Source organism: Oryctolagus cuniculus, chromosome 1 (assembly GCF_051225735.1).
Source record: "Oryctolagus cuniculus isolate XC-2025 breed Fujian yellow rabbit chromosome 1, ASM5122573v1, whole genome shotgun sequence".
Classification (NCBI taxonomy): Eukaryota; Metazoa; Chordata; class Mammalia; order Lagomorpha; family Leporidae; genus Oryctolagus; species Oryctolagus cuniculus.
In genome coordinates this window covers 223,368,458-223,394,206 of record NC_142867.1, presented here as the reverse complement: position 1 = coordinate 223,394,206, position 25,749 = coordinate 223,368,458, and the positions used below count along the sequence as shown (strand labels likewise).

Sequence of the window (25,749 nt, the reverse complement as noted above, 5' to 3'; positions counted from 1 at the left end):
TAGGTTTCAAATGTTTTGAACCAAATTAAACTTACCTTAATTCTAGTTCCATGCATTTTTGAAATCCCCTCATATATACAGCAATTCTTTTAAAAATAAATCACAAAAATAATTCCTATCAACTTTTTGTTTTGGAAAACATTTTCAAAATCATTCTAAAATGGTTAAATTTTTAAATAAAAAGAGAAGGAAATAAAAAAATCAACAGCTATTACTCTTTCCTAAATTTGCCAGTCATTAGTCATTAATGTTTTATCACATCTGTTCTCTCTTCTGAAAAGATAGAAAATACACTGCAGATCTCCTAACACTCCCATGTAATATTTTGACAAGCTTCTTCTAGGAATGAGGCTGTGCATAAACAGTAAATACATATATTTATTAATCGAAATTGTGTATTCTACTTTAAATGTCATGATAAATTATGTCATTAAAACTCTGTTGTTAATAATAGCTGTATAATATAATCTAATAATCAATATATTTATTCAGATATCTCTATAGTCTCTAAGACTCTTTCATTGCTGTTTTCTCTTTCTAGGATCCATTCAAAGGCTACATATGACTTTTTTTTTTTTAGATTTTTCTAGACTCTGTACTGTGTCCATCTTTCCAATATTATCTCCCACCACTTTCACTCCACCCTCTCCCCTTTACTTACTTTAATACCTTCTGAACTTTTCTTACTCTCTCGGAGATACCATGCACATTCTCCACACCTGAATGTTCTCTCTGCCTGAAATATTCCTCTTCTGCTTTGCCTTGAAAGAGGGTAATCATTTCATCCATCAGGTGCCAGCTTAAGTAGTAGTTCCTCTAGAAAACTTTTAACAAAACCTCTAGGTTGTATCAGATACCATGGCTAAGTACTCCCATTACTCACTGTACCTTTGCCACCAAAAGCCTTGTTATACTATGGTACAATCATACTATGCTATAATTTATTTATTGCAATTACTTCTGATACTTACTCTGTCCTACATGTAGACTGTAAACACCCTGAAGTAGGAACCAGTCCACTTTGTCCCAGCCATGTCAACATCAGACTCTCTTGCAGTTCCTGCTGAACAGTAGACATATTAGATGAATGATAAATTGTCATTCAAATTATTTTTTAAATATTTATTTTATTTATTTCAAAGACAGAGTTACAGAGAGAGGTAGAGATAGAGAGATATAGGTCTTCCATTCACTGGTTCACTCCCCGGATGGCCGCAATGGCTGGAGCTGTGCTGATCCGAAGCCAGGAGCCTCTTTCAGGTCTCCCACATGGGTGCAGGGGCCCAAGCACTTGGGCCATCTTCCACTGCTCTCCCAGGCCATAGCAGAGAGCTGGATCAGAAGAGGAGCAGCAGGGACTAGAACCGGCACCCATATGGCACATTAACCCACTGTGCCACAGTGCCGGACCCTCAAATTGTTTTTGAAAGTGGGTGGAGGTATCAATAATATTTCTTGCCCCAGTCTTTCTCCACAAGTCTGGACTTGTATACTCGTCTGCACCCTGGCCACCTCTACCTGAAATGCTTGGGAGTTTATCTTGTCAAAACCTACATCTGTCTTATCTGTGGCCTTCCCCAGCTAAGCTAACAGAAAGTTCAAATTTCTAGTTGCTCAAGTTAAAAATATTTTACTTTCTTAGTTCCATTCATTCTCTCACACTCACTTCTAATACTTGAAAAAACAAATCCAGAAGCTGTTATCTGCTCTCCAGGCCCTTCCCTGGTCAGAGCTACCATCCTCTAACTTATTATGATACTTGCCTACTGTTTGGTTTCACTGCTTTTGGTCTTTGCTTAAAAAATATCTATTTATTTGGAAGTTAAAGCTATGGGGGTGGGATAGAGAGAGAGAGAGAAGCTTCAATATGTTAGTTCACTCTCTGACACATACAAAGAAGCCAGGTTTGGACCAGGTCAAAGCCGAGAGCCAGGAGCTCCATCCTCGTCTCCCACATGGATGGTAGGGGCCCAAGCATTGGGGCCTCATTCGCTTGCTTTCCAGGTGCATTAACAGGAAGCTGGTTCAGAAGTAATGTAGCTGGGGCTAAAACCAGCACTCCAATACAGATGCCAGCATTGAAAGTGCCAGCTTAAGTTATTGTGCCGCAACAAAAGCTCCTGCTGCCTCTAGTCTTGTCCTCCATAGCCTGTTCGCAACATGGAATGAGCTTTGTAAAACCTGAGTAAGACTGCATCACTCATCTAGCTCAATATCATGCAAACAGCTCCTCATTTATTACATAGTAGTCTCCCACATCCTTACAGTGGTCAACAGGGTCCTAAATTGCCAGACACTTGTGTTTCCCCTGCCATTACTTCCTACCATACCCTTCCCCTCACCCCCACTCTCTAATTACCAAGTCTCCTGGGTCATCCGTGCTTGGAAACCCCTTCGGGTGTCAGCATAGTCTCTTGCCAACTCTGCCAGGTGTTTGGTCCAATATCACTTCCTCAATGAGACCAACCGTGACCATCATACTAACACTTGCATCTCCTACTGCCAGTACCTCCACTACCCCTTACTTTGTTTACATCTTCCCTTTCTTCCATAGTATTTATCACTTTCTAATTTACTTCTTTAAACAATTACTACTTGTTTATCTCCTGCTGGAAAGTAAGCTTCACAAGGAATGATCTGTAAATCTTTTATGCATTAATGTGTCTCAAGTGCTTAGAATAGTGTCTAGTGTGTAATAAATAATTATATGAATTTCTGCATGAGTGAATTAATGAAAGATTGTATGAAGGAAGGGATGGTGTGGCATAGTGGAGAGACCAATGAGTATAAAATTCATATATACCTGCAGTATCCTCCTGGTCGTCCTTCTTTCTTGCTCTTTGGTCCTTATACAAGTCATGTCACCCTTGGAGAATGAGCTCCTACATTTTAAAAATGAAGTAAGTAAAAATCTCTACCATGTAGGGTAGCCTTGAGGATTAATCAAGGTATTTGATATGTGCTTTGTAAACTGGAAAGTACTGTATAAATGTTAGCTTAAAAAGAGTAAGGTGGGAAAAGGCAGAATAAAGGGAGAGAAACTATGGAGTAAGAGTGACCAGCAGGGGATTACATGGGTAAACTCCCACAATCCCAATGCAAGCACTGCAGGGATAAAACAGTAGTAAAAATCAAGTGGAAGAAACTCAGGCTAAAAATGCTTCCTGTCCCTGATGAAGTGAAGGGTAAATCAGTCCACAAGTGTTTACGTGGAATCTTAAAATTGCAAGTCACTGGACTCAAGCAGATCTGAATTCTCATGGATAATTTCACAGAGTGTGATCAGGACAAGGCTTATATGTAAAAGAACTGTGATTCAGTGTCAGGAGAAATTCCAGTGCTGCTTCGGGAATGCTCAGGAGGGAGGGGTGATTTTAAAGTTCAACATTTATGAACACCTTTATGTGCCTAGTCCCCTGTGTACATTATCTCTAACAAGAAATCTGTGGAGAAAGTCTTTGTAATCCTCACTAGCCGGGAAACAAGCTGAGAATTTATATGACCTAGGCAAAGTTACACTGCTGATTACAAATAGATTTGGGTTTGAACCTCACACTGACTTGATTTTCTGTTCTTTGCTCTTTCTACTGCATTTTAGTGCCTTCCATGTTTTGAGTTAGGAATGGAGATTTTAGGGAATTTTCATAAATGAAGTAGGATTTTGTTTTGGTCTTGATGGATAGAAGTTGTACAGGTGAACTCTTTAACATGGTCAACAAATAAATAAAGAGCAACTATTTAGTGCTGGCAATTAATAGGTCTGTGTGATGAACCTTGTGATGAATAAGACAATATCATTATCCTCCTGGGGTTCTTGTTATGTGAGGAAAAGTGTTGAGACTTGGATAGCATGTGGAGGAAGATAATAAAGTACAAATAAATCGATAAAATAATTTCAGTGAAATACTGGCCATAAATAAATGAAAACTGGGGAAAGGAATGTGGGCTGTTGGTGGGCAAAGATTGCTGGTTATCTTGAGCTTTGAATGAGTGGGGCAGTATGGCAGCAATCTGGGTGAAATCTGCCCCCTACAGGTTATAAAGACACAGAGCACCAACATATCTGACTATTTGAAACCTGAATGAAAACACTGTGATTGGAAAATAGTTAATAGGAGAATGATGAAAGATGAAGTTAGAGAGGTAAACAGGCCCATACACATAAGCTATGGTAAAGAGTCTTGACTTTTTGCTAATTGAAATTCTTTCCTTACTCAATTTTTCTGTCATTGATCTTCCTTGTTCACTGGGTTAAAATCCGTGTCTTTGATGGATTCTTCTCTTTTTAGTCTGTAGATATTGGAGCACCGGAGTTTTACTCTTTGAGCCTCTTATTCATCTATGCCTATGTTTTGATGATCTCATCTGTTCTTATGACCTTATAGAATCTACTCTGACAATTCACATTTGTATTTCTAACCTAGATAAATCCCCTGAACTTCAAACCCATAAACCCAGTAACCTAATAGGCTTCTTAAATGTGTCATTTCAGAGTGTGAATTATTGGCTTCCCCAGTGAAATGTGCTCATCTCCCAATGTTTCCATTTGAACTATAAGCCACAAAACATCCATGATTCTGCACTTCCTTTCATTCCCACATCAGTAAAGTCTATAGATTCTACTTAGAAAAGACCTTTCTGGTGTATCTGCTTATTGCCTTCATCCATGCCACTATCAGCTTTCATCTGGACCACTGCAAAAATCACCCAGCAGCTTCCCTGTTTCCAATTCTGTCCTCCTCCTGCCCTTAGCTCTTTTCTACAGTGGTCAGAGCGATTATTCAAAAATCTATTTTAGATCCCATCACCCATTGCTCAGATGCCTCCTACATTTGGAAGAATACCTTGAATGGAGAAGCACTGAAAAATAGTGGTTACTTGAAAGATCAGAGAGGAAGCCATGACATCAACTAAGCATAAAAGAAATATGGTTATTCTTCCCTCAATTATTTGAAAATCTATATGTTAGGCCCAGAACTTGATAGGTGGTAATTAATTTTGTTCATTGACTTGATTGGGCCAGTGATATCCAGGTAGCTGATAGAACATTTTTAAGTACATTTATACAGGTGTTTCTGGAAGAGGTTTGCATTCAAATCACTGGACTGAGTAAAGACCTTCCATCTCCAGCTTCAGCAGACATCATCAACCCATTAAGGACCCAAGTAAAACAAAATGATCAAGGCAGAGCACATTGCCCCTCCCACAACCTCTCTCTCTTTGAGGAGCAACATCCATCTTCTGCAATTGACCATTACAACTCATCAATAAGACTGTGGACTCCAGGACTTACACATGTACTCCCTTTGTCCCACCTTGCCATTCTCAGGTCTTCACAATTGGTTGGGACCACCATCAGCTTTTCCATATTTTCAGCTTATATATCCTATTGGTTCTGTTTCTCTGGAGCACCTTGATGATTGCAGGTACTAAGGATATCCTCAAATGCTACCCCTTTCCCTTGTTATGTAGAGTATGTCATGTAACAAGAAGAGCAAGAAATAAATGACACCTTTATTACAGGGTGATATATACTTTTTTAAAAAAGATTTATTTATTTGTTTATTTGAAAGGCAGAATAACACACAGAGAGAGAGAGAGGTCTTCCATCTGCTGGTTCACTCCCAAAATGGCCACAATAGCTGAAGCTGGACTGATCTGAAGCCAGGAGCCAGGAGCTTCTTCTGGGTCTCCCACACAAGTGCAGGGGCCCAAGGACTTGAGTCATCTTCCACGGCTTTCTAAGGCCATAGCAGAGAGCTGGATCATAAGTGGAGCAGCTGGGACTCTAACAGGTGCCCTTATGGGATGCCAGCACTGCAGGCAGTGGCTTTACTCATTATGCCACTGTGCTGGCCCTACGATACATACTTTTATTGGAGGATTGCAAGATGCTGTTGGTAATAGTGAACTAGGTAAAGTAGAGCAAGAATTTTCCATTGACGGAAACTTCATGTGGGTAGAAAAATTAGTGGTTAGAGTGAGTTTGCACATGCAATGGAGCTTAACAGTGAACCTATAGGAGGGAAACAAAAACACACTAACTAGAAAAGTAAGTGGATGGGGCAGGTCACAGAACATGTCCTAATAAATATAAAGACATCAGGGTTACATTATAGGTAGTGGCTATTTTTGAAAAGTTCACATGTATGTGATGTTTTGGTTCACAGAGCAGTTCAGTTTAACTGGAATGAGTACCAATAGAGGAACAAACTGGGGGTTTGAAGTGCAGCCCTGAATTTGAGGGATCTTAAATATAGTCATATGTCTTAAATATAAACATAAAATATGTATTTATAGAAATATAAACCAAGAGAGTTTCCTTTTTATTTTACAGACAGTAGAGTTCATTGAATGCTTCCCAGCAAGCTGGATGAGGTGGCATGAGCCAAGTCACACCTGAGAAGATAATTTTGGCTGTAATATTTAGGAAAAATTGCAAGGTTGTCAAGGTGGAATCAGGGGGACCAGGTGGATGGCATTTGTACTTCCTTGCATCTTGGTTGTGTGTCTTGTTTTATTTAATCCCATAAGACTCCTTTCCTGAAGATCTCTGGGCTTATTAGACATGCTACTGATTGGGAAAGGGAAAAATGAAAGCACTAAGGTGTTAAAGATTAAATCCAAAATGCCTCACTTCTGAGGATTTAATTGCCACCTTTGCCTATGTGTGGAACGGGGCACAGTAATAAATAGAAACAGGAAGTTCCTAAAGGTGCAGGCAGTTTGGAAGCATAGTACATCCAAAGGTAACTTGCCAGACTCCAGGGGCTCAGTGTTGGCTGTGAAACAAGTTCATTGTGGGAAATGTCTAAAACATGGTTCTTACTGCTGGAAAGGAGAGAAGATCCAATCATAAGCCCAGTTGTGTCACTTTCAATTTTTAAGAAGTATTTGTTGGGTACTTTATAAGTCCCAGACAATGTACCAAAAGCTGAAATAAAACACAGGTACACTCCCTGTGCCATAGAGGTTACTACTAGTGGGGAGGAATGAGGATGCAATCAGCACAGAATAAGTAATCACCAGCTGTGTTCTGTGGTGCAGGAGACCTGAGCTGGCACAGGAGTCAGGGGGACAGCTCTTTAAGAGTAATCTCCAGGCCCACACCGGGTCAGCTGGGAAGGAATTTAATAGGTAGGAGTAAAGGAGAAGCCTGTTGGAAGCAGAGGCAACCATAGAAGCCTTGTAGTTCTAAAGTTCTCAGTTTTGCTCTCTAGCAGGGCTTGTTTAAAAGGCAGAGGTGGAGACTCTGAGTTGCTAAGTTTGAGTAAGCAAAAAGCACAGACGAATATTTGAGTGTGATAGTTTTCAAATTGTGCCCCTTGACCCAAAGGGCAAGTGGTGAGGACAGAGACAATGGTGTGCAAACTCTATAATCCTCTGAGAAGTTCTACTTATATATAATTTACCTATTTTGTAAACTATCTTTTGAAATATTATCAATTTTGTTTTCCCCACTGCAAATTCTTTGTCTACATTGTTTATTCCTATAACTCTAACACCTAAAATAGAGACAGAATTGTGGTAGATGTAACTCGAAGAAAAAATAATGAGTTAATGTTTCATGTATAAACAAAATTCTGAAAGTCATTAATCAAGCCCAACTCCCCATTTTGTACATGGAGAAAGTGAAATCCATACAGGAATCATTACTGGTTTAAGATTGTCCTAATTATTATGTTAGAGTAGATGGCAGATTTATACCTTTACCCAGTCTAGCACTAGTTCTGGAAACTGCAAGTTAAGCTTTTAAGGAGACCAAAATATTGGCAGCACCTTGAAAAAATGCAAGTAGGAAATACAAGGTACTTTCAAAACCATTCATATACATTCATAATGGGCAATTAGCTTGCTGGACAGTATCCTTGTTGAAAGTAGTCTTAAGTTAGATCTGGTGTACATGTAGTATAATATAGAGAGTTAAACCAGGGTCGACATCTTTGAGTCTTGAGTTTCTTTATAAGTTAAATGGAAATGATCACAAAGAGCTACCAGAGTGCAAGTGCCTATGAATCCAAATTCCTCAGTCCTTTTAGGTGGCTAGTATACATTTATCTGTAGGAATACAGATTTTGAAAATCAAATGTGTTCAATATTGGAAAAAAAGATATCCTTTTTATTTTAAGATATAGATTTAGGTACATAAAATATCAACATGCATCAAGGATGGGGAGAGAGAATGATGAGAGAGACCGGAAGAAGGAAGAGAGGAGAGGAGAAGAGTACTATATTTTCTTTTGTAAAGTACCAAGTGAGCTTGCAGAAGAATTGTTGCTAGGCAGTGGCTTGTGTAGGGTGTGGCCATCAAAATGCCTTTATGCCCAAGAAGAATAATATTGGGCAGTCGTAGAGACATGAAGAAAGAGGAGCTGAGGGATAATTTGATGGAGAGGAACCCTTTTCTTTGCTGTAGAAGAAAGAATGGTTAAAATTCAGACTCTGGGGCATGGTCTTGAAATAAAACAGAGGAGTGGTGGTTTTCACTGTGCTTTGGAATCTGATCCATCTAATTCGGAGCTTTAAAAAGCTAAGTAGGGCCGACGCCACGGCTCAGTAGACTAGTCCTCCGCCTGCGGCGCCTGTACTCTGAGTTCTAGTCCCTGTTGGGGCGCCAGTTCTGTCCCGGTTGCTCCTCTTCCAGTCCAGCTCTCTACTGTGGCCGGGAGTGCAGTGGAGGATGGCCCAAGTGCTTGGGCCCTGCACCCCATGGGAGACCAGGAGGAAGCACCTGGCTCCTGCAGCGCACCAGTCATGGAGACCATTTGGGAGGTGAACCAACAAAAGGAAGACCTTTCTCTCTGTCTCTCTCTCTCTCTCACTGTCTAACTCTGCCTGTCAAAGTAAAATAAAATAAAATAAAATAAAATAAAATAAAATAAAATAAAAAACTAAGTAGGTCATCTCTTCTGTAACATTCACCAGCCTGGAGCCTATGTGAGCCTAACATATATTTTTGGTGGCCATCACAATTACTAGTTCCAGAATGAAATGTTTCCAGTTCACCTGGGCATTCAGAAGGCAGTTCCTAGTGATTCATATACATTTCTTCCTTTCTCAAAAATCAAAGCATCTCCTAGTCAGTAAGGGCAGCCACCATAAAGTATCCCCACCACCTTTCGGATTCTGACTCTGTCTCATAAGCATCTATGCCAATCAGTTATGCAAACTCTGCTAAAGTGTCTTCAAGGACAAGGAGGGACAAGCTTACTTCCTAGGGCAACCGGTTCTATTCTGATCCCTTCTGACAGTCAGAAAGAGCTTGCTTTAATGAGTGAGATTTTGTTGTGTCAGTTATTCTGTTATTCTAGTTTTAGCCCTCAGAGTTGTGTTTTACCATATTAACATTTGCCAGATCCCACCAACTAGAAAAATTGGTGGTATCTTCCTTCTTGAGTTTGGGCAACAAAATGCATCTAGGAATACTTAAAACTTCTCTTTTCTAGATAGTATTTTATCATCATTATGTACACTGAATCATGTTTATCTACTTAACTTAGGTGTGTTATAGGTGTTTTAAAATGTGTTTTCTTGTGATGTGAATTTAAATAATGACTTTGTTATTTAGGTATAAAAGCCTACAGAAAGGTTATATGGCAAAACATCCTTGTTTTCTAATTGGCTTTAGCATAGTCATTTTCAAACATTTTTTGGGGAAAAGAGTCTTTCTTTTTGTCCACAAACAACCCCCAAAATGAACAGAAAAGTCACAATCTACTGACCTAACTCTCTCGCTGAATAACTCAATCTATAAGTGATATCCTTGATATGGTATCCTTGATTAGTTTCTTAAGTATGTTATTTGGCCTAATCAATGGGTGAAATCAGTATTAGCAAACTTTCCCTTTTAAAGGTCAGATAGTAAATACTTGAGATGTTGTGGGTCTTACGGTTTCTGCTGCAGTGATTCAACTCTGCTGTTATAGTCCAAGAGCAGCCATAAATGATATGGTACACAAACAGATGAGTGTGACTGTTCTCCCATAAAAATATATTTACAAAAAAGGCAGTGGAACAAATTTGGCCTGTGGGCCACAGTTTGCCAACACAAGTTAAATAATTTTTAAAGATTTTCATGCATTTAGGTTAAATAAAGGTTGATTTTTTATTCCAAATTCCTAATGTAGGACCAGATATTTAGTGAGTGTTAAATGAATTGAAGAGAAAGGTGTTTATTAAATTACTTTTAAATGTTTATTTATTGATTTTTATTTCACTTGGAAGGCAGAGCAACAGATGGAGGGAGAGAGACAGAGAGGGAAAGAGATTCAGAGACATTGTCCACTGACTGGTTCACCCCTTAAATGCCCACGAACACAGGGCTGGGCCAGCCCAAAGCGAGGAGCCTAGAAATCCATCTGGGTCTCCCTTGTGGGTGATAGGGGTCCAAGCACTTGAGCAATCATCTTCTGTCTCTCAGGATGATTTAGCAGGATGCTGGAATAGCCAGAACTAGAACCAGCACTCCAATATAGGATGCAGGTGTCCCAAGTCATGGCTTGACCCACTGTGCTACAATACCTGCTCCTTAATTATTTTGAAGCAGGAACAGAGAAAGCTTTTGTAAAGAAAAATGAAGGGAGGGTCTAACTGAGGTGTGGATTTGGGAGAGGATCTTAGATGGCAGGATGCTTGCTACTCCTAAAATATCTAACAGGAAAGAAATTGGCCATTAAATGCAATATTACTTGCTTGGGAAATATATAGATTTTTCTACTTAAAAAATGTACTGTAGCAGAGGAAAATAAGCAATGATCTGGGTGTGCAAGACCTGGATTTTATAAGCAGCTCTGCTGCTGACAACTGTGTGTCTCTGGGAAAATTATCTCGCCTCTCAGAGTCTTTGAGATTCCTTCTATAGATGGAAGGCAGTGATGAAGACATTCTCTATGGTCCCTTAGAGCTCTCAAATTTTGTAATCCAAAAGGAAAATTCATATAATTGCAATGTTTAATGGGATTTATGATAATTGGAAAATAATTGCTGCTTCAAACTTTTATTAATCTATATTTAGTTATGAGTCATGCTTTCACAATAGATGCTTTGGAAATAAGCAGAGAGACAAATCGAGTAAACAGAATTTTAAATATTTTATTTATATGCAATTCATGTAATCCCTGGAGCCCATGGGCATATTAAGATCATTTAAAATATCCATTAAAAGTTATGTGTTATGAGACAAACTCCCCTTTCAGAACGCCTTGCCAAAGGATAAATAGCTAACATTTATTGAGTAGCTACTACTGCCAGATTAATTGCATTCATTATGTTTAATCCTTCCAGCAACCCTGCAAGGTAAGTACTAAGATTCTTCCTGCACTGACAAAGCCCAGAGAGGCTGAGGAATCTGTGAGTTATCACTCAGTTAATGAGTGGCTTCCTGCTGAGAGTCAGAGCCAGGCCTGCTCAGCTATAAAAAGTCTGTGCTTACCTGGTGGTGCCACAAGGCCTTCAGCAAAGGACCTATTTCCCATCCCCTTTTTCAGATGCTCAGGGCGGTATGTGTTTCCTTGTTAATGACACCCTGTTTCTTCTGTGGAGCATTGAAGGGCTTTGGCAAGGGGATTTGGGAGCATCAATACTTGTCTTCCAGAATGGTGAGCAGGATGGCACCAAAATGGGTAGGAAAGGAGAGAATAAGAAAAACAAAGAGGAACTGAGACCAAGAATCATTAAATCTGACTTTCTGTCCCAACTCTGGCTTAGATTTGCCAAGGAGTCTTCACTGCTATAGGCCTCAGTTTCCCCAACTAGTGATGGGGATGGTCAGACTCCTCATCTTCCAGGTTGCTGGGAAGATAATGAACACAATGCCAAAGGTTGATCACAGACCAAGTGCACCACAGACCCCACAAAACTAATTAGGTAATGGGATAGGACAGTGAATCAGACTAGAGGATACTGAATCTGAGATCAGAAAGCTGGATTCTAATACCCTTAACCAGCAATAGTGTTATGACCTTGAGAAAGTCCCCTTTTCTCACTGCGCCTCAGTGTCCTTACGTGTGAAATGAAACTGCTGGCCTTGAGTGCTTTCTCCAGAAGCCCTTCCATCTGATAGTTTGGATTCTGTGCATCAAGGCAGTGAGCAGGGCACTCAGGGGCTTGGAGGGCATCTGAGGAAAACAGAGCAAGTGCCTTCTGAGCTGCCTTCCCCGTGATTAATTCCCACAACCTCTGTTGTGGCCCCCTGCACTCAGGAACAGTGCTCCATGACAAAGCCCACCTGCTTCTCTGGAAATGGTCCATTTGGCTCCTCCAAGTGTGCTTGTTCTGTCTCTATTTTTCCCTCCCAAGTTTCCACCCAACAAGAAACATGTGGCTCCACTCCAAGATGCTTTCCTTGGATTAGAGGCCCCATTTCTCCGGAGTTTGTTTCCTTAAGAACGTTCAGAACTCCTGTGGGACTGACAGAAGAACAAAAATGTCATTCTTTAAATGAACACACTTTGAAAAGTAGAGGGACTTACATATACATTATGAGCAAGGATTATTTTATTCTCTAGTTAAGTCACTGTCTTTACTTGTAATTAAAACAATTCTGTTCCTAACCACGTTTTCATGAAGAATTCATTTTTTTTTCTAGTTTTCTGCTTTACCTCTTCTCACCCCTTTGGGGCCAAAACACTCTGAGAGATTCGCTTGGATGCTGCAGCTCCTCAGCTGCCCTCCCACTTATGTGCTGGAGCATGGAGGCAGGCAGGGGATTTGGCACTGACACCCTCTCGTTAAGATGCATCATTTCTGCTTCACATGTGCCCTTGGGTTCACCTTTCCCTGAGCTGGCTGGGGATCGTGTGAGGAGAGACTGGGAACAGTAGGCAAGAGAAATGCCCTCTCTTTTTCTCTCTCAGCTCAATAATTTTCATCTCTTCATTTCTCCTCGTCTGCAACCTCCCTTGCTCATCTCTGGGGATAATTTGCTGCTAACAATAACAGCAGCCGTCTCAGAATTCTCCTCCATCGCCCTGATACTCAGAGGCTTCTTTTTATTCCACTTCCAATGATTAGTTAATGCAAGCAAAGAAATAAGCTGCCAAGGAACAAACAAATGCAAACATTCCATAACTGTAATCAATCGTTCATTCAACAAGCATTTATTGGAGTGTCCAGTGTCTACAATGTATACCCAAATGTATTCCTGAATTAAGTCAGAATCCCCAAAGAACTACATATCTAGACTATAATATTTTGATCCTCATGAATGCTTTACTGAATGGTGCTATGGCATACACATTAGGCTAACTTGTAACTTTGTAGCCACCAAACTTCTTGGGGGTGTTATTGAAGACATCACCCACCAGCATCAACTACATTTATCTCTTTAAGAGAAGCTGTAGGGTATGTTTGTGTCTTACTGTAGGATCCAGGGAATTTTATTTACTCCAGCAATTTTATCAGCAGCTACTTTAGTGTCTTTTTGATTGTTTGGCTCTTTGGGCTGTGATTCCCTTTTTTGTTTGTAAAGAAGCTCAGAGACATTTGTAGTTCACTTGCATCAAGTGCTCAGGACTTTATGGAATTAATTTTGCATGTAATTATTTTAAATATTTTACCTATTTATTTGAGAGGTAGAGTTACACACAGCGTGAGGGAGAGACAGAGAGAAGAGTTCTCCATCCACTGGTTTATTTCCCAAATGGCAGCAATGACCGGAGCTGAGCCAATCCAAAGTCAGGAGCCAGGAGCTTCTTCTAGGTCTCCTATGCAGGTTCAGGGGCCCAAGAACTTGGGCCATCTTCTACTGCTTTCCCAGGCTGTAGCAGAGAGCTGGATTGGAAGTGAAGCAGCTGGGACTAGAACCGGCACCCATATGGGATGCTGGCATGGCAGGCAGAGGATTAACCTACTGTGCTGCAGTGCTGGCTCCTTGCATGTAATTTTTAACCTAAATCTTAATTTCTATTCTTCCTTTCATTTTTCCTATTGTCTCTATATTTTAAAACCCGTAGGATATGTATGGTTTTTAAATTTTTCTTGAAAACAGAGATATTAGTATCACACGATGAGGGATTCATGACAATGATCATCACATGTGGTATGATTCAATGAAGTGATGTTTATAACTGTTTACCAAATGATATAAGTTTTTGAAAATTACCTCCAACCATATCTGCTAGAAGTTCAAATTCAAGTAAACAAATAAGCCATAATGTCTGCTTTGTGGAAAAGAGTATAACAGTCCTTCACTTATTCAAAGGTTACTAATAGCCTCAATTATATAGAAAACAATTATTGACTTTTTCAGAGATCACTAGCAGCCTTGATTATCTAGAAAACCATGGAGGAAACTCAAAATTATCCAGCACCTTGTATGGACCCAAAATTGCCAAGGGAATTTTCCACATAACCCTAAGAAGTAGAAATTATAATCCCCCATGTCACAGATGTGGAAGCCAAACACATTTTAAGCAATAGAAACATCATAAATTATAAATGTGCTGTATAAAAATAATAAAAATAACACAAACACCAACACTGGTTAACAACTGCCCATCCTTATTGCAATTTGGAAATATGTCTTCCCACAATTATTTCATTTAATGTTTACAGTTTGCATCATTGTGCAGTGTTTGTCTTCATGCCATATATTAAGAAATAGACTTGGATGGAGTTTATAAAATGTTTCATAAACTCAGTCTTACTTTACAATATTCCTCACAAGAGTCAAACCTAATCTTTCCTCAAAGTTCTGTCTACTGTGAACTTTAAAAAGCTCCTGATCTTTCCCTCTCTTTTCTCACCCCACCACCATTTATCCACTCTCACCCCACTTCCCTTTAGAGCCACTCATAAAACCATAAAATAACGATAGTATGTGTAATAACTTTACACTAACATTTTATTGAAAACTGATTATTTCCCAGATACTATGCTTCGCGATATAATGTTAAACTCCTCGCCCCAAAGTTGGTACCATTTACAGTTTACAGAATTCAAACACTAGATAGTGGTTTTATTTATTTATTTATTTATTTATTGACAGGCAGAATGGACAGAGAGAGAGAGAGAGAGAGACAGAGACAGAGAGAAAGGTCTTCCTTTGCCGTTGGCTCACCCTCCAATGGCCGCCACGGCCGGCGCATCGTGCTGATCCAATGGCAGGAGCCAGGTGCTTATCCTGGTCTCCCATGGGGTGCAGGACCCAAGCACTTGGGCCATCCTCCTCTGCACTCCCTGGCCACAGCAGAGAGCTGGCCTGAAAGAGGGGCAACAGGGACAGAATCGGGCACCCCGATCGGGACTAGAACCCGGTGTGCCGGTGCCGTAAGGCAGAGGATTAGCCTAGTGAGCCGCGGCGGGGGCACTAGATAGTGGTTTTAACCCAAGATATTTAGCTCCAGAGTCTAGGCTAGAGGAGGCAAGACCAAAGGTGACCTTATTCAAATCAATCAGCTTGGGTATCCAGGAGAGGAGACAGGTTCCCAAGAGCACAGGGGCAATTTTCCTGCCTGTATCATAGGCTTTCCTTCTGCGCAGCCTCATACTCAAGGCGTCATGAGTGAGAGTGTGTATCTGTGTGTGCATGTGTGTGAAGGAGCAGGGAATAATAAAGTGGAAGAAGGAGGACTCCTATAAAGGCAATGCTGAGCTCTGAAAAGAAAGCCTTAGCCTTTAGTTTCCTCTGTGGACTTTTCTTAAATCTTGCAGCCCTGGCTCTGGTCTACATCTAGTGCCTGTCCCTGACATCACTCTCCCCCCTGCCTTCAGCTCCCCCAGTGGGATGGGCCTTGCTGTAGACACCCCTTGCCTTCTATCCACTACCTTTTTTTAATCTCAATCTAATTGGTTCGCCCACCCTGCTGGGGTGCTTAATTGGTCATGAGCACATTTGGCAGATCCTATGCCATTGTGAGCTCTGCCTTCTCCTCCAAGGGGAATTCGCTTACTCTGTGGGCTCAGAAGGAAAGACTATTTTGTGCACAGTTCACTGGGAACTTACGTCATGAAATTGTTCATGGACCAGAAGAGCAGTTAGACAACATGGCAAGAGAGTCTTTTTCTCTCTCCTCATCACTCTTCTCCTCTCCCCTCCCCTCTCCTCTCCCCTCCCCTCCCTTATCCTCTCCTCTCCTCTCCTCTCCTCTCCTCTCCTCTCTTCTCCTCTCCTCTCCTCTCCTCTCCTCTCCTCTCCTCTCCTCTCTCCTCCACTCTCCTCCCCTCCCCTCCTCTCCTCTCCTCTCCTCTCCTCTCCTCTCCCCTCCCCTCCCTTATCCTCTCCTCTCCCCTCCTCTCCTCTCCTCTCCTCTCCCCTCCTCTCCCCTTCCTCCTCCCCTCTCCTTCCTCTCCTCCCTCCTCTCTCCTCTCCTCTCCTCTCCCCTCTCCTCTCCTCTCCTCTCCTCTCCTCTCCCCTCTCCCCCTTCCCCTCTCCTCCTCTCCTCTCCTCTTTTCCTCTCCTATCTGTATTTTTAAGGTATTGGAAAGGGTATTGAACTTGGAGTCATGGTTCCCTAGGCTCTGAGTCCTGCTAGGCATGTTCTCTGTGATCTTGGAGAAATGATTCAATCTCTTTGATATTCAGTTTTCCCATTTGTGATTGAGTGAGTTGATTTCATGACTTCTTTGAATGGAGTCAGAGTGAAGCTTTAAGACAAGGGTCATACTACATATGGGCTACAGCTGTCCCACTGATTGCTTTTGTAAATAAAGTTTATTGCAACACCTACTTATTCACATATTGTCTATCACTGCCAGTACTCATAACAGAAAGGACAGAGCTCAGTGGTTGTGTCAGATATCTTATGGCTGAAACCTAAAACATTTACTATTTAACAGAAAAAGTTTCCAGGCTTTCTTTTAGAATATAAATCAGATTGTTTGATTCAAAACTTCTGTTGACTCTTCATGTTACTGAGAATTTAAAAATAAAGTTTTTGCCAAGACCAGCAAAGCCTTTTGAGATCCATGCTTGCCACATCACATCCTTAGATGTCACCATTATTTTTTTAATCATTGTTCCTTTCATCTAACCCATGCTACTCATCTAAGTCTGCCCTCTTGACACCCCTCAAACCTAGCAAACACTTTCCTACCTCAGGGCTCTTGCACTTACTGTTCCTCTTTTCTAAAACATTCTTCCATTAGCTGGTTCCATGGATCACTGTTATTTCCTTCAAATCTCTCCTCAGATGTCATCAAATCAGGAAGACCGTTACTGACTTACATGTAAAACCACTCACCTTTGGACTTCCCAACCTTGTTCTGCTCTATTTGTGTGAATGTGACCATGTCCCCCAGTAGGTTGCACATTTGTTTCTTTACTATTTGTTCACTCTTACATGTCAGTAAGCTCCTTGAGAGCAAGACTATTACCAATTTTGTTCACTGTGATATCCTCACCGCTGGATAAATAGTAATTGTTCAAGTTCCAAACGCATAAGTCAACTCGTTCAGCTCTCATGCTGATAGCTTCTGAATAGATCTAGGTGCCAAGCCCTTTTATACTTCAGTGTATTTTGATAAGAGTGAAAAGACATAGAATACTGTAACTTGATGTTCTTTTTTTTTTTTTTTGAAGATTAATTTATTTATTTGAAAGGTAGAGTTACAGAGACAGGAAGAGACAGAGAGAAAGGTCTTCTATTTGCTGGTTCACTCCCCAAATGGTTGCAACAGCTGGAGCTGGACCAATCTGAAACCAGTAGCCAGGAGCTTCTTCTGAGTCTCCCACGCTGGTGCATGGGCTCAAGCACTTGGGCCATCTTCCACTACTTTCCCAGGCCATAAGCGGAGACTCGGATCAGAAGAGGGACAGCTGGGACACAAATTGGTGCCCATATGGGATGCTGACACTGCAGTCAGAGAAGTAGCCTACCACGCCACTGCCCAGGTCCCATAAGGTGATGTTCTTCACTCCAAAATCCCTATAATACTTACAGAGCCATATAAAAACAGATTTTTGTAGCTGGATTGTTGGGCAACATGAACAGTTTACAAGCTAAAATCTAATAATGTCTTTTGACACACAGTCTTTCATTCTGTGGTCCCCAACTACCTCTCTCTCTTTACCTTTCATCATTTATATATCACACATATGCACATACACCCATCTCTTTCCAACTGTCTTATCCTTCCTCATCCCCCCCCCCCCCCCCACTGTATTAAACAGAACTCATTCTCCTGGAAACTACTTCCTCTATCTTTGGCCAAATCCTACATTTCCTTCAAGATTCAATTTTTTTAAAGATTTATTTATTTGAAAGGCAGAGTTACAGAGAGGCAGAAGCAGAGAGAGAGGAGTCTTCCATCCGCTGGTTCACTCCCCAGATTGCTGCAAGGGCCGGAGATGTGCAGATCCAAAGCCAGGAACCAATAGCTTCTTCTGGGTCTCCCATGTAGGAGCAGGGGCCCAAGCACTTGAGCCATCTTCTACTGCTTTCCCGGTCCACAGCAGAGAGCTGGATGGGAAGTGGAGCAGCCAGGATTCAAGCTGGCTCCCCTATGGGATGCCGGCACTGCAGGTGGCAGCTTTACCTGCTACGCCACAGTGCTGGCCCTAAGATTCAATTTGTATAAGAAATTTCACCCAGCCTTGTTTCTAGACTCTGTCAGGGATCCTCTGTTCTGACCTTCTGTCTCTAAAAATACCATTGTAATAGTTCACCAGAGTTTAATAACTTACCTAAACAACCACTTGAGTTGCCTTTGTCATCCCACCTCCCCAAAACTGGACCAGTTCATTGGGGTGAGGATCACTATCTGTGGTGTGGAGCAAGCAGTGCCTGGTTAGGAGTTGGTGCTTTATAACAACATCTCAGCTACTGAGCTTGTCCAGAGAGACTGGTTGTGTGTGCAGCAGTTCACATATTCCCTCTCCTCATCCTTCCAGCTTCCCTGGAGGGAGAAGCTGAGTCCCCAGCATCTTTGCTAGGTTTTTCAAGGAGGCCACACAGATGGCAGGTGTTTGATCTATAGCTGGTGAACTTCATGAATACTGTGACAGTTTTTTTTCTTAAAAGACATTGAGTCGTGGTCTTATAATTTGGTGGTGAGAATGGCAGTATTCCTTTGTACTGGGTCCACAATGTTTGTATGTTCTACCTCTCAATATTTATCTTCAAGGAGAGATTTAAGAATCAGACTATTCAAGATAACTGTTTTCTATACTCAGCTCTACCAGTCACTAGCTGGGTGACCTTTACCAAATTACTTACCTTCTCTATATGTAAATGAGAATTAATTTTGAGGAATATAGGCAGGGGTCATATGAAAAAAAATTCCAGAGAGTAAGTCTTAAATAACAATGATGCACACACACACACACACACACATACCTATGTCTACATGCTTATAAATGTCTGTTCCCTGAATATATATATATTTATATGGATAAGTATACATTCATAATTATGTGCAAAGCCATTTTATAATGTTCAGGGATAAGCTGATTAAGACTCTTCCTTACCTATAATTCGTGATTCTCTTGCTTGGTATTGATCACTGATTATACATTCCATCACAACTTATTGACTTAAAACAGCAATATTTTCTCACAGTTTCTGCAGCTGAGGGATCTGGGTGTCTTGCATCTGGGTCCCTCCCCAGGCTGTTGTCACCTCAAAACTGGGCTTGCAGGGTCTGTTTGTTTCCTGGCTCACAGGGCTACTTGCTGCTGGGCTTTTCTCCTGAGGCCTCCATTCCTCAGCAGCAATGGACAGAGGCTTCCCTCTGCTCCCCGCCATGTGGTCTTGCTATACCTTGTAGCAGGAGGCAGGAGGGAGGTGAGACGGAGACAAACCGATAGTCAGCCAGACACAGAGAGAACAAGAGAAATGGCCAGTGAGAGAGAAAACAAGACAGAGAGAGCAAGAGTTAAAACAAAGTGAAAGAGAGAGAGATACACAGAGATAGAAAGGGAGCCAGCAGAAGAGAGAGCTAGCAGGACAGTGGGAAAGAGACCGAGGAAAACAGAGCAAAATATAAGTCATACTTTTTGTGACCTGATCATGAAAGTGATGTTCCATCGCCTTCACATTCTACTCATGAGGGACAACTCAGTGGAGGTGGGGAGGGTCTCTGGGGCTCATGTCATAGGTGACCTGTCTGCTGTGCCCATCAATTCCCCTCCACTGGCTATTGAGGTCCCTTCCCCTCCACCCTTGCTCTGTCTTATCCTCTCCTCCATCCTGCTTTCCTTCTGTTCACCTCTTCCCACTACACATTCTGTACCCTCCTCTCATTCACTCTGCTCCTACCCTTTCCTTCCTGTGGTTTGGTTTTCTTTATTTTTTTTATCACATATTAATTTGTCTAAATTGGATGCAAACTTCAAACCTGTAGTTCAAACATGACCACAGCACTGAAGCTTTCTCTGGAGGCCAGGCAAATATATTTCCCTATTTCTGTGTCCTATGCTCCTTGATTTACAAGCAACTTGAAATATTTCATCTTCCTTGCCAGACTGAGAGCTTTGTCACGCTATGACTGTGATGTGCCCATCCTCCTCCTGTGTATTTCAGAAGTTATCCTTAGTAGGTGCCTTGCAGGGATTCACTGCGTGCAGTTGATGGATTTATGTACCTAAGATGTGCAAAGTACTGAGTTGACTTAGAATTTGAACTGTGCTGTGAATTACAGACTGAGATTCGGTAAGCATAGACCATTCACTCTGAGGCTTGGAAGTGTATTCGAATGTTAAAGCTCTTTCAGACCCAGTTTGCTATGAATCTGGGGTCAGACTCCACCACTGAATCACTGGGGCATGTTCTGGCCTGATTCCCATCCTGTTCTGCTTTTTCTTGCCCCATGCCCCTTTCTTCATTCATCTCTCCCATCTTGTGGCAGGAGAAAGAGACCTTTTCATTAAACTCTGGTTCCCATCGTTTATCTAGGCTCACCTTCTCACCCCTTTGGTTGGTCTCTTTTTCTCAAGGGATCGGAAGTGTGTAACTCAGGCAGGTTGGAGAGCTGGCTGCTCCGGGGCAGCTGCATCTTTGGTAGGAACAGTGATGATTATTTGAGAAGCAGCAGCCTGCTGAATCAAGTTCCTTTAAATTTCTACTTGTACTCAGTTTACATTCTCCAGGGTCCCTATTCATGAACCTTTCATGATTTATATGTGCATGTCTGGGGGTCTGTGAGGAAATAAAATTATAAAATAATATTTCACATTAGATTAGTGCCTTTCAGTTTCCCAAGGTATTTTTACAAGCAATGTTTCATGTAATCCTTGAATCACCAATAAGAAATAAGTAATATGAATTGGATTTTAAGAAATGTAGATCCAGAGGAAAGACATGTTTACCCCCAATGTCACATCAAAATAGTAGGTGCTCAATAAATACATGTTAAAATTTTGGATTAAAGTGAGACCTAGACTGAATGTTTAATTTTTGAATTGTCTTAGCATAAGTCTCACAGTGCTTTGAGTTTCGGGTTTATTTTTATGTGGTCTGCCTGCCACTCTACCTCCCTCTTTTATTCTCTCCCTCCATCCTCTCTTCCTCCCTCCCTCCCTCCTTCCCTCCCTCCCTGCCTCCCTTCCCTCCCTCCTTCCTTCCTTCCTTCCTTCCTTCCTTCCTTCCTTCCTTCCTTCCTTCCTTCCTTCCTTCCTTTTGTCTGGCTTATGTATTCATTCATCTAGCATTATTATGAATACTGTCATGCAACAGTCACTGAAATGTTTACAGAAGTAGGTTGGAGAGTACCTGAGAACATTCCATCTCTATGGTATGGTTCACAAACTGGTGAGAGAGTTGGACAAACAGCTGGAAGACAGCATAGAACTAGGTCCTGCAAAAGGTACCAGAATTATGAGGCTTGTGTGACAGACAGGACATTAGCCATGATATTCTTGTGAACTATGAAATGCCATGAAAATCTTCATTCTCATAACCACCGCCATTAATATAGTCACATTGTTATTAATAATACTGTCTTCTCTACCCATAACATAGTGAAAATGACTCCTAATTCTACAACCATGATGCTCTATAAGGAACTTGAAAACATGACTTCATAGTTCCATGTCCCAGGGATAAAAGTAGTACTCAATAAATATTTGTTGACTAAAGAGGGAAGCTCCAGATCAAACATATATGAAAATAAGTGCAGACATTCTCTGACCCAAGGAGAGATGCCCAAGTGGGCTGGCTGGGTGGACTTGGACTTCAGGGAAGGGGCGGTAAGTTGAGGAGTGTCACTCATCTCTCCTGCCCAGGGAGTTTGCCCGTTGGAAGGTGAGGAACACAGCCATTGAGAGGAGAGATCTGGTCCGCCATCCAGTGCCCCTCATGCCGGAGTTTCAAAGGAGCATCCGCCTGCTTGGCAGGAGACCCACCACTCAGCAATTCATCGATACCATCATCAAAAAGTACGGCACGCACCTCCTCATCTCTGCCACCTTGGGAGGTAGGTCAGCAGCCACTGGATAATCACTGTGTCCTGACTTTGGGTCTGGGGTGGAAGGGAGAGTGGGATCTCCTGAGAGCAAAGCCCTCTTAGCCTCGCATATGTTGCTAGATAAGCCAAATTGTCCTGGTGACTGTGAACATCTCTGAGCAGCTGATTCTGTTTAGGAGACAGTCTAATTGAGAATTTACTAACTTTCTTGTCAATACGGCTTAAGTTTAGAATTGGATCATTTTATTAGGAATGCTCAATCAGTTAATTATCTCAATTGTTTTGAAATGGGGTCTCTTCCAGGGAAATATATTTCAGATGTTCTTTAGGGAATTGCTTTTGCTTATTGCCTTTGCTTACTTTAGGGATTGATTACTTGAGGTTGTCGTGTTATTAGAGGGCTATCTTTTTTTGTTTTAATAGTTATCTAACACCAAACATTTTATTGTGATAAAATACATAACTAAATATTGGAAATTTTTAAATCTCATTTTGGTATGGAGTCAGTTAACAGGAAAACTGAGTACTTGTTCCACCTTGTTCACTCTTCCCTACCCCTTCCTATCAGGCCCGAACAATCTTTGAGGGAGAAGAAATAAGAGGAGTAGATAAAGGGAAGGGCATAATTGAAAAGAGAGTGGGAAATGGGGCAAACTAGGGCATTTAGGGGAGCATGGGCCTTGCCTATTGCATCATTTCATGAACAATCCCTTAGGTATCAGTTTTGTGTCCCAGTGACTGGGTCTACTGAACACTGAGAAAACCCCATGGGTAGAAGAAAGCCATTCCACCTGCTCACATATCTGCTGAAGTACATTTAGATATGTCTCATTCCAGCTAAAATAGATTGGTGTATTGACTGAAGAGGGTTGATTTCTACTAACTAGAATGTTGAGTATAAATTTCATGGGATAAGTAGCATTTTAGTGTACAAGAGCTAACTAGAAACAAGAAGGCAGCAGAGCTTTCTAGGCTAAATATACAGTATATATTTTGAAGACAAAGAGTTTAACAATTTAGTAATGTGGGGAATGTGGGTTGGAAGATTTGCTGGGTAAATTCATTCAATCCTATAATTTATCATTTACTATTTACTGAGTATTTGCCATATAGAAAGCATTATATGGTGTCTTCAGTATTCAAAACTTCATTTTGTCATATTATCTCCATTTTATCAATGAGGAAGCTGAGATTCAAAATAGCTAAGAAATGACAAAGCTACATTTTTAATTTATGATTTTCTGTACATAGAGCTTATCTTGTTTTACAATTCAGTGGCAGTCTACTCTTTAACCAACTGGCTCACCCATTCCAATCACTGACAAATTAGTGTTTGTTTTCTGCTGCTAGTCAGATGCAAAGTTAAATAGGACTTTAAATGTGAGATTATCAACATAAATTTTCTTCTATTGTAGAGAGAAAGTGAACTTGTTTCAACATTGAGTGTGGCATTAGTCTGAACCCTTTCCTTTGAATATTTCTACTTCCCATTTCACTTTGAAAAAAAGTGTAACTAATTCAATTCTTTCATTAAAAAACTGTGCTCTGGTCTGAGTCCCTAGAAATCCCAAATAACAAAGACCTTTCTTTCTCATTGAAATATATTTTTAATTTCTCCAAGGCAAGATGGTGAATTATTCACAGAGTCTTGTTTCTCTCCTGTTTTTACAATGCATTTTAAATATGCAAAGCTTTGTATGGAAATCTAATGTTGGACAGCAGGCCCTCAAGGCTCCCTCAGCTCTCAATATAGAGGCATAGGAAGAGGGAAGGGAAAGGGATTTAATGTTGATCAAATGCTATGTGCCAGAAAATGTGTGATGTCCTTCTGACATCATTATTTCAGTTTCTCATTCATGGAAAAATATTTCTTAAGGGTTTTCTCATGCAACATGAGAGAAGGGGGGGTGGGAGGTACAGTGAGCAGAACAGATCCTGTAGATTGATTGCCCCTGGTTCAGTCCTGTCTCCTACTCCCTATAAGCTTTGTGTCACCTTGAGAAGAACCTGATTTTTAAGCCTAAGTATCTTCATTTATAAATAATCATAATAACAACACTTCCTTTATGCATATCCTGAAAATGAAATTAAATGATGCATTGAAAGTGCTTAACATATAGTCTGGCACCTGTTAAATTGTTGCTGCTGTTGATGTAATTATTTTAGTTTTCTTTTAACATTTTATTTATTTATTTGAGAGGTAGAGTTACAGACGGTGAGAAGGAGAGTCAGAGAGAAAGGTCTTCCTTCCGTTGGTTCACTCCCCAAATGGCCGCAACGACGGAGCTGTGTCAATCCAAAGCCAGGGTCCAGGAGCTTCTTCCAGGTCTCCCATGTGGGTGCAGGGGCCCAAGCACTTGGGCCATCTTTTATTGCTTTCCCAGGCCATAGCAGAGAGCTGGATTGGAAAAGGAGCAGCTGGGGGGTGGGGGGTGGCGACGCTATGCCTAGTGGGTTAACACCCTGGCCTGAAGCTCAGGCATTCCATTTGGGCGCCGGTTCTAGTCCCGGTTGCTCCTCTTCTGATCCAGCTCTCTGCTATGGCCTGGGATAGCAGTAGAAGATGGCCCAAGTCCTTGGGCCTCTGCACCCACATGGGAGACCCAGAGGAAGCTCCTGGCTCCTGGCTTCCGATTGGTGCAGTTCCAGCCATTGTGGCCAACTGGGGAGTGAACCATCGGATGGAAGACCTCTCTCTCTCTCTCTCTCTCTCTCTCTCTCTCTCTCTCTGCCTCTCCTCTCTCTAACTCTGACTTTCAAATAAATAAATAAATCTTAAAAAAAAGGAGCAGCTGGGATAGAACTGGCGCCCATAAGGGATGCTGGCACTGCAGGTGGCGGATTAACCTACTGTACCACAGTGCTGGCCCCATTATTTTAGTATTATTGCTATTATTACTTAATGGGGCTAAGGAACTTGGGGACCAAGAATGGAAGCTCAGTACTACCATTCACTTGATAAGTGAGAGACATCAAGAAATCTATTTTCCTATATGGACATCAGTCTCCTTGTGTATATACAGAGTTGCACAAAAATATTTTCACCACATTTTTTTCCTAAGAACATTGTATTTCTTGAAAAGAAATGCTTTGATAAACTTTTAAGGTATTAGGTAAATCCTGAAGAGCATAATCAAACCACAAAAGCTGATCCTTCAACCATCACCTTTGGTGAGAATAAGCAAATTTGTTTGACTCTTTAGGAAAAGGATACAGCAAGGAAAGGGCGTTTAAATGAAGTGGCACTGACAGAAGGGTGAACAACTTAGACGTTTTCACGGGATCCCCAAATTTTTGGTGAACTGCATAAAATACTTGCAGTGAATGATCATAGGAAGGGTAGCGAAGGGAAAACATCTGCCTCTGGAGCCACACACAGGGAAACAAGGTAGCAATTTTCTGTAGTCT

The 25,749-nt window shown here is 41.3% G+C and overlaps 1 protein-coding gene across 1 annotated transcript in view; it reads left to right on the top strand.

Moving 5' to 3' along the window:
- BRINP1 (BMP/retinoic acid inducible neural specific 1) overlaps positions 1 to 25,749 on the top strand; it is a 208,685-nt gene that overhangs the window by 107,441 nt on the left and 75,495 nt on the right. The window contains exon 3 of the mRNA XM_002720507.5: positions 22,160 to 22,350. Coding sequence (XP_002720553.1) covers positions 22,160 to 22,350 — 191 coding nt within the window. The remainder of the gene's footprint in view (positions 1 to 22,159; positions 22,351 to 25,749) is intronic.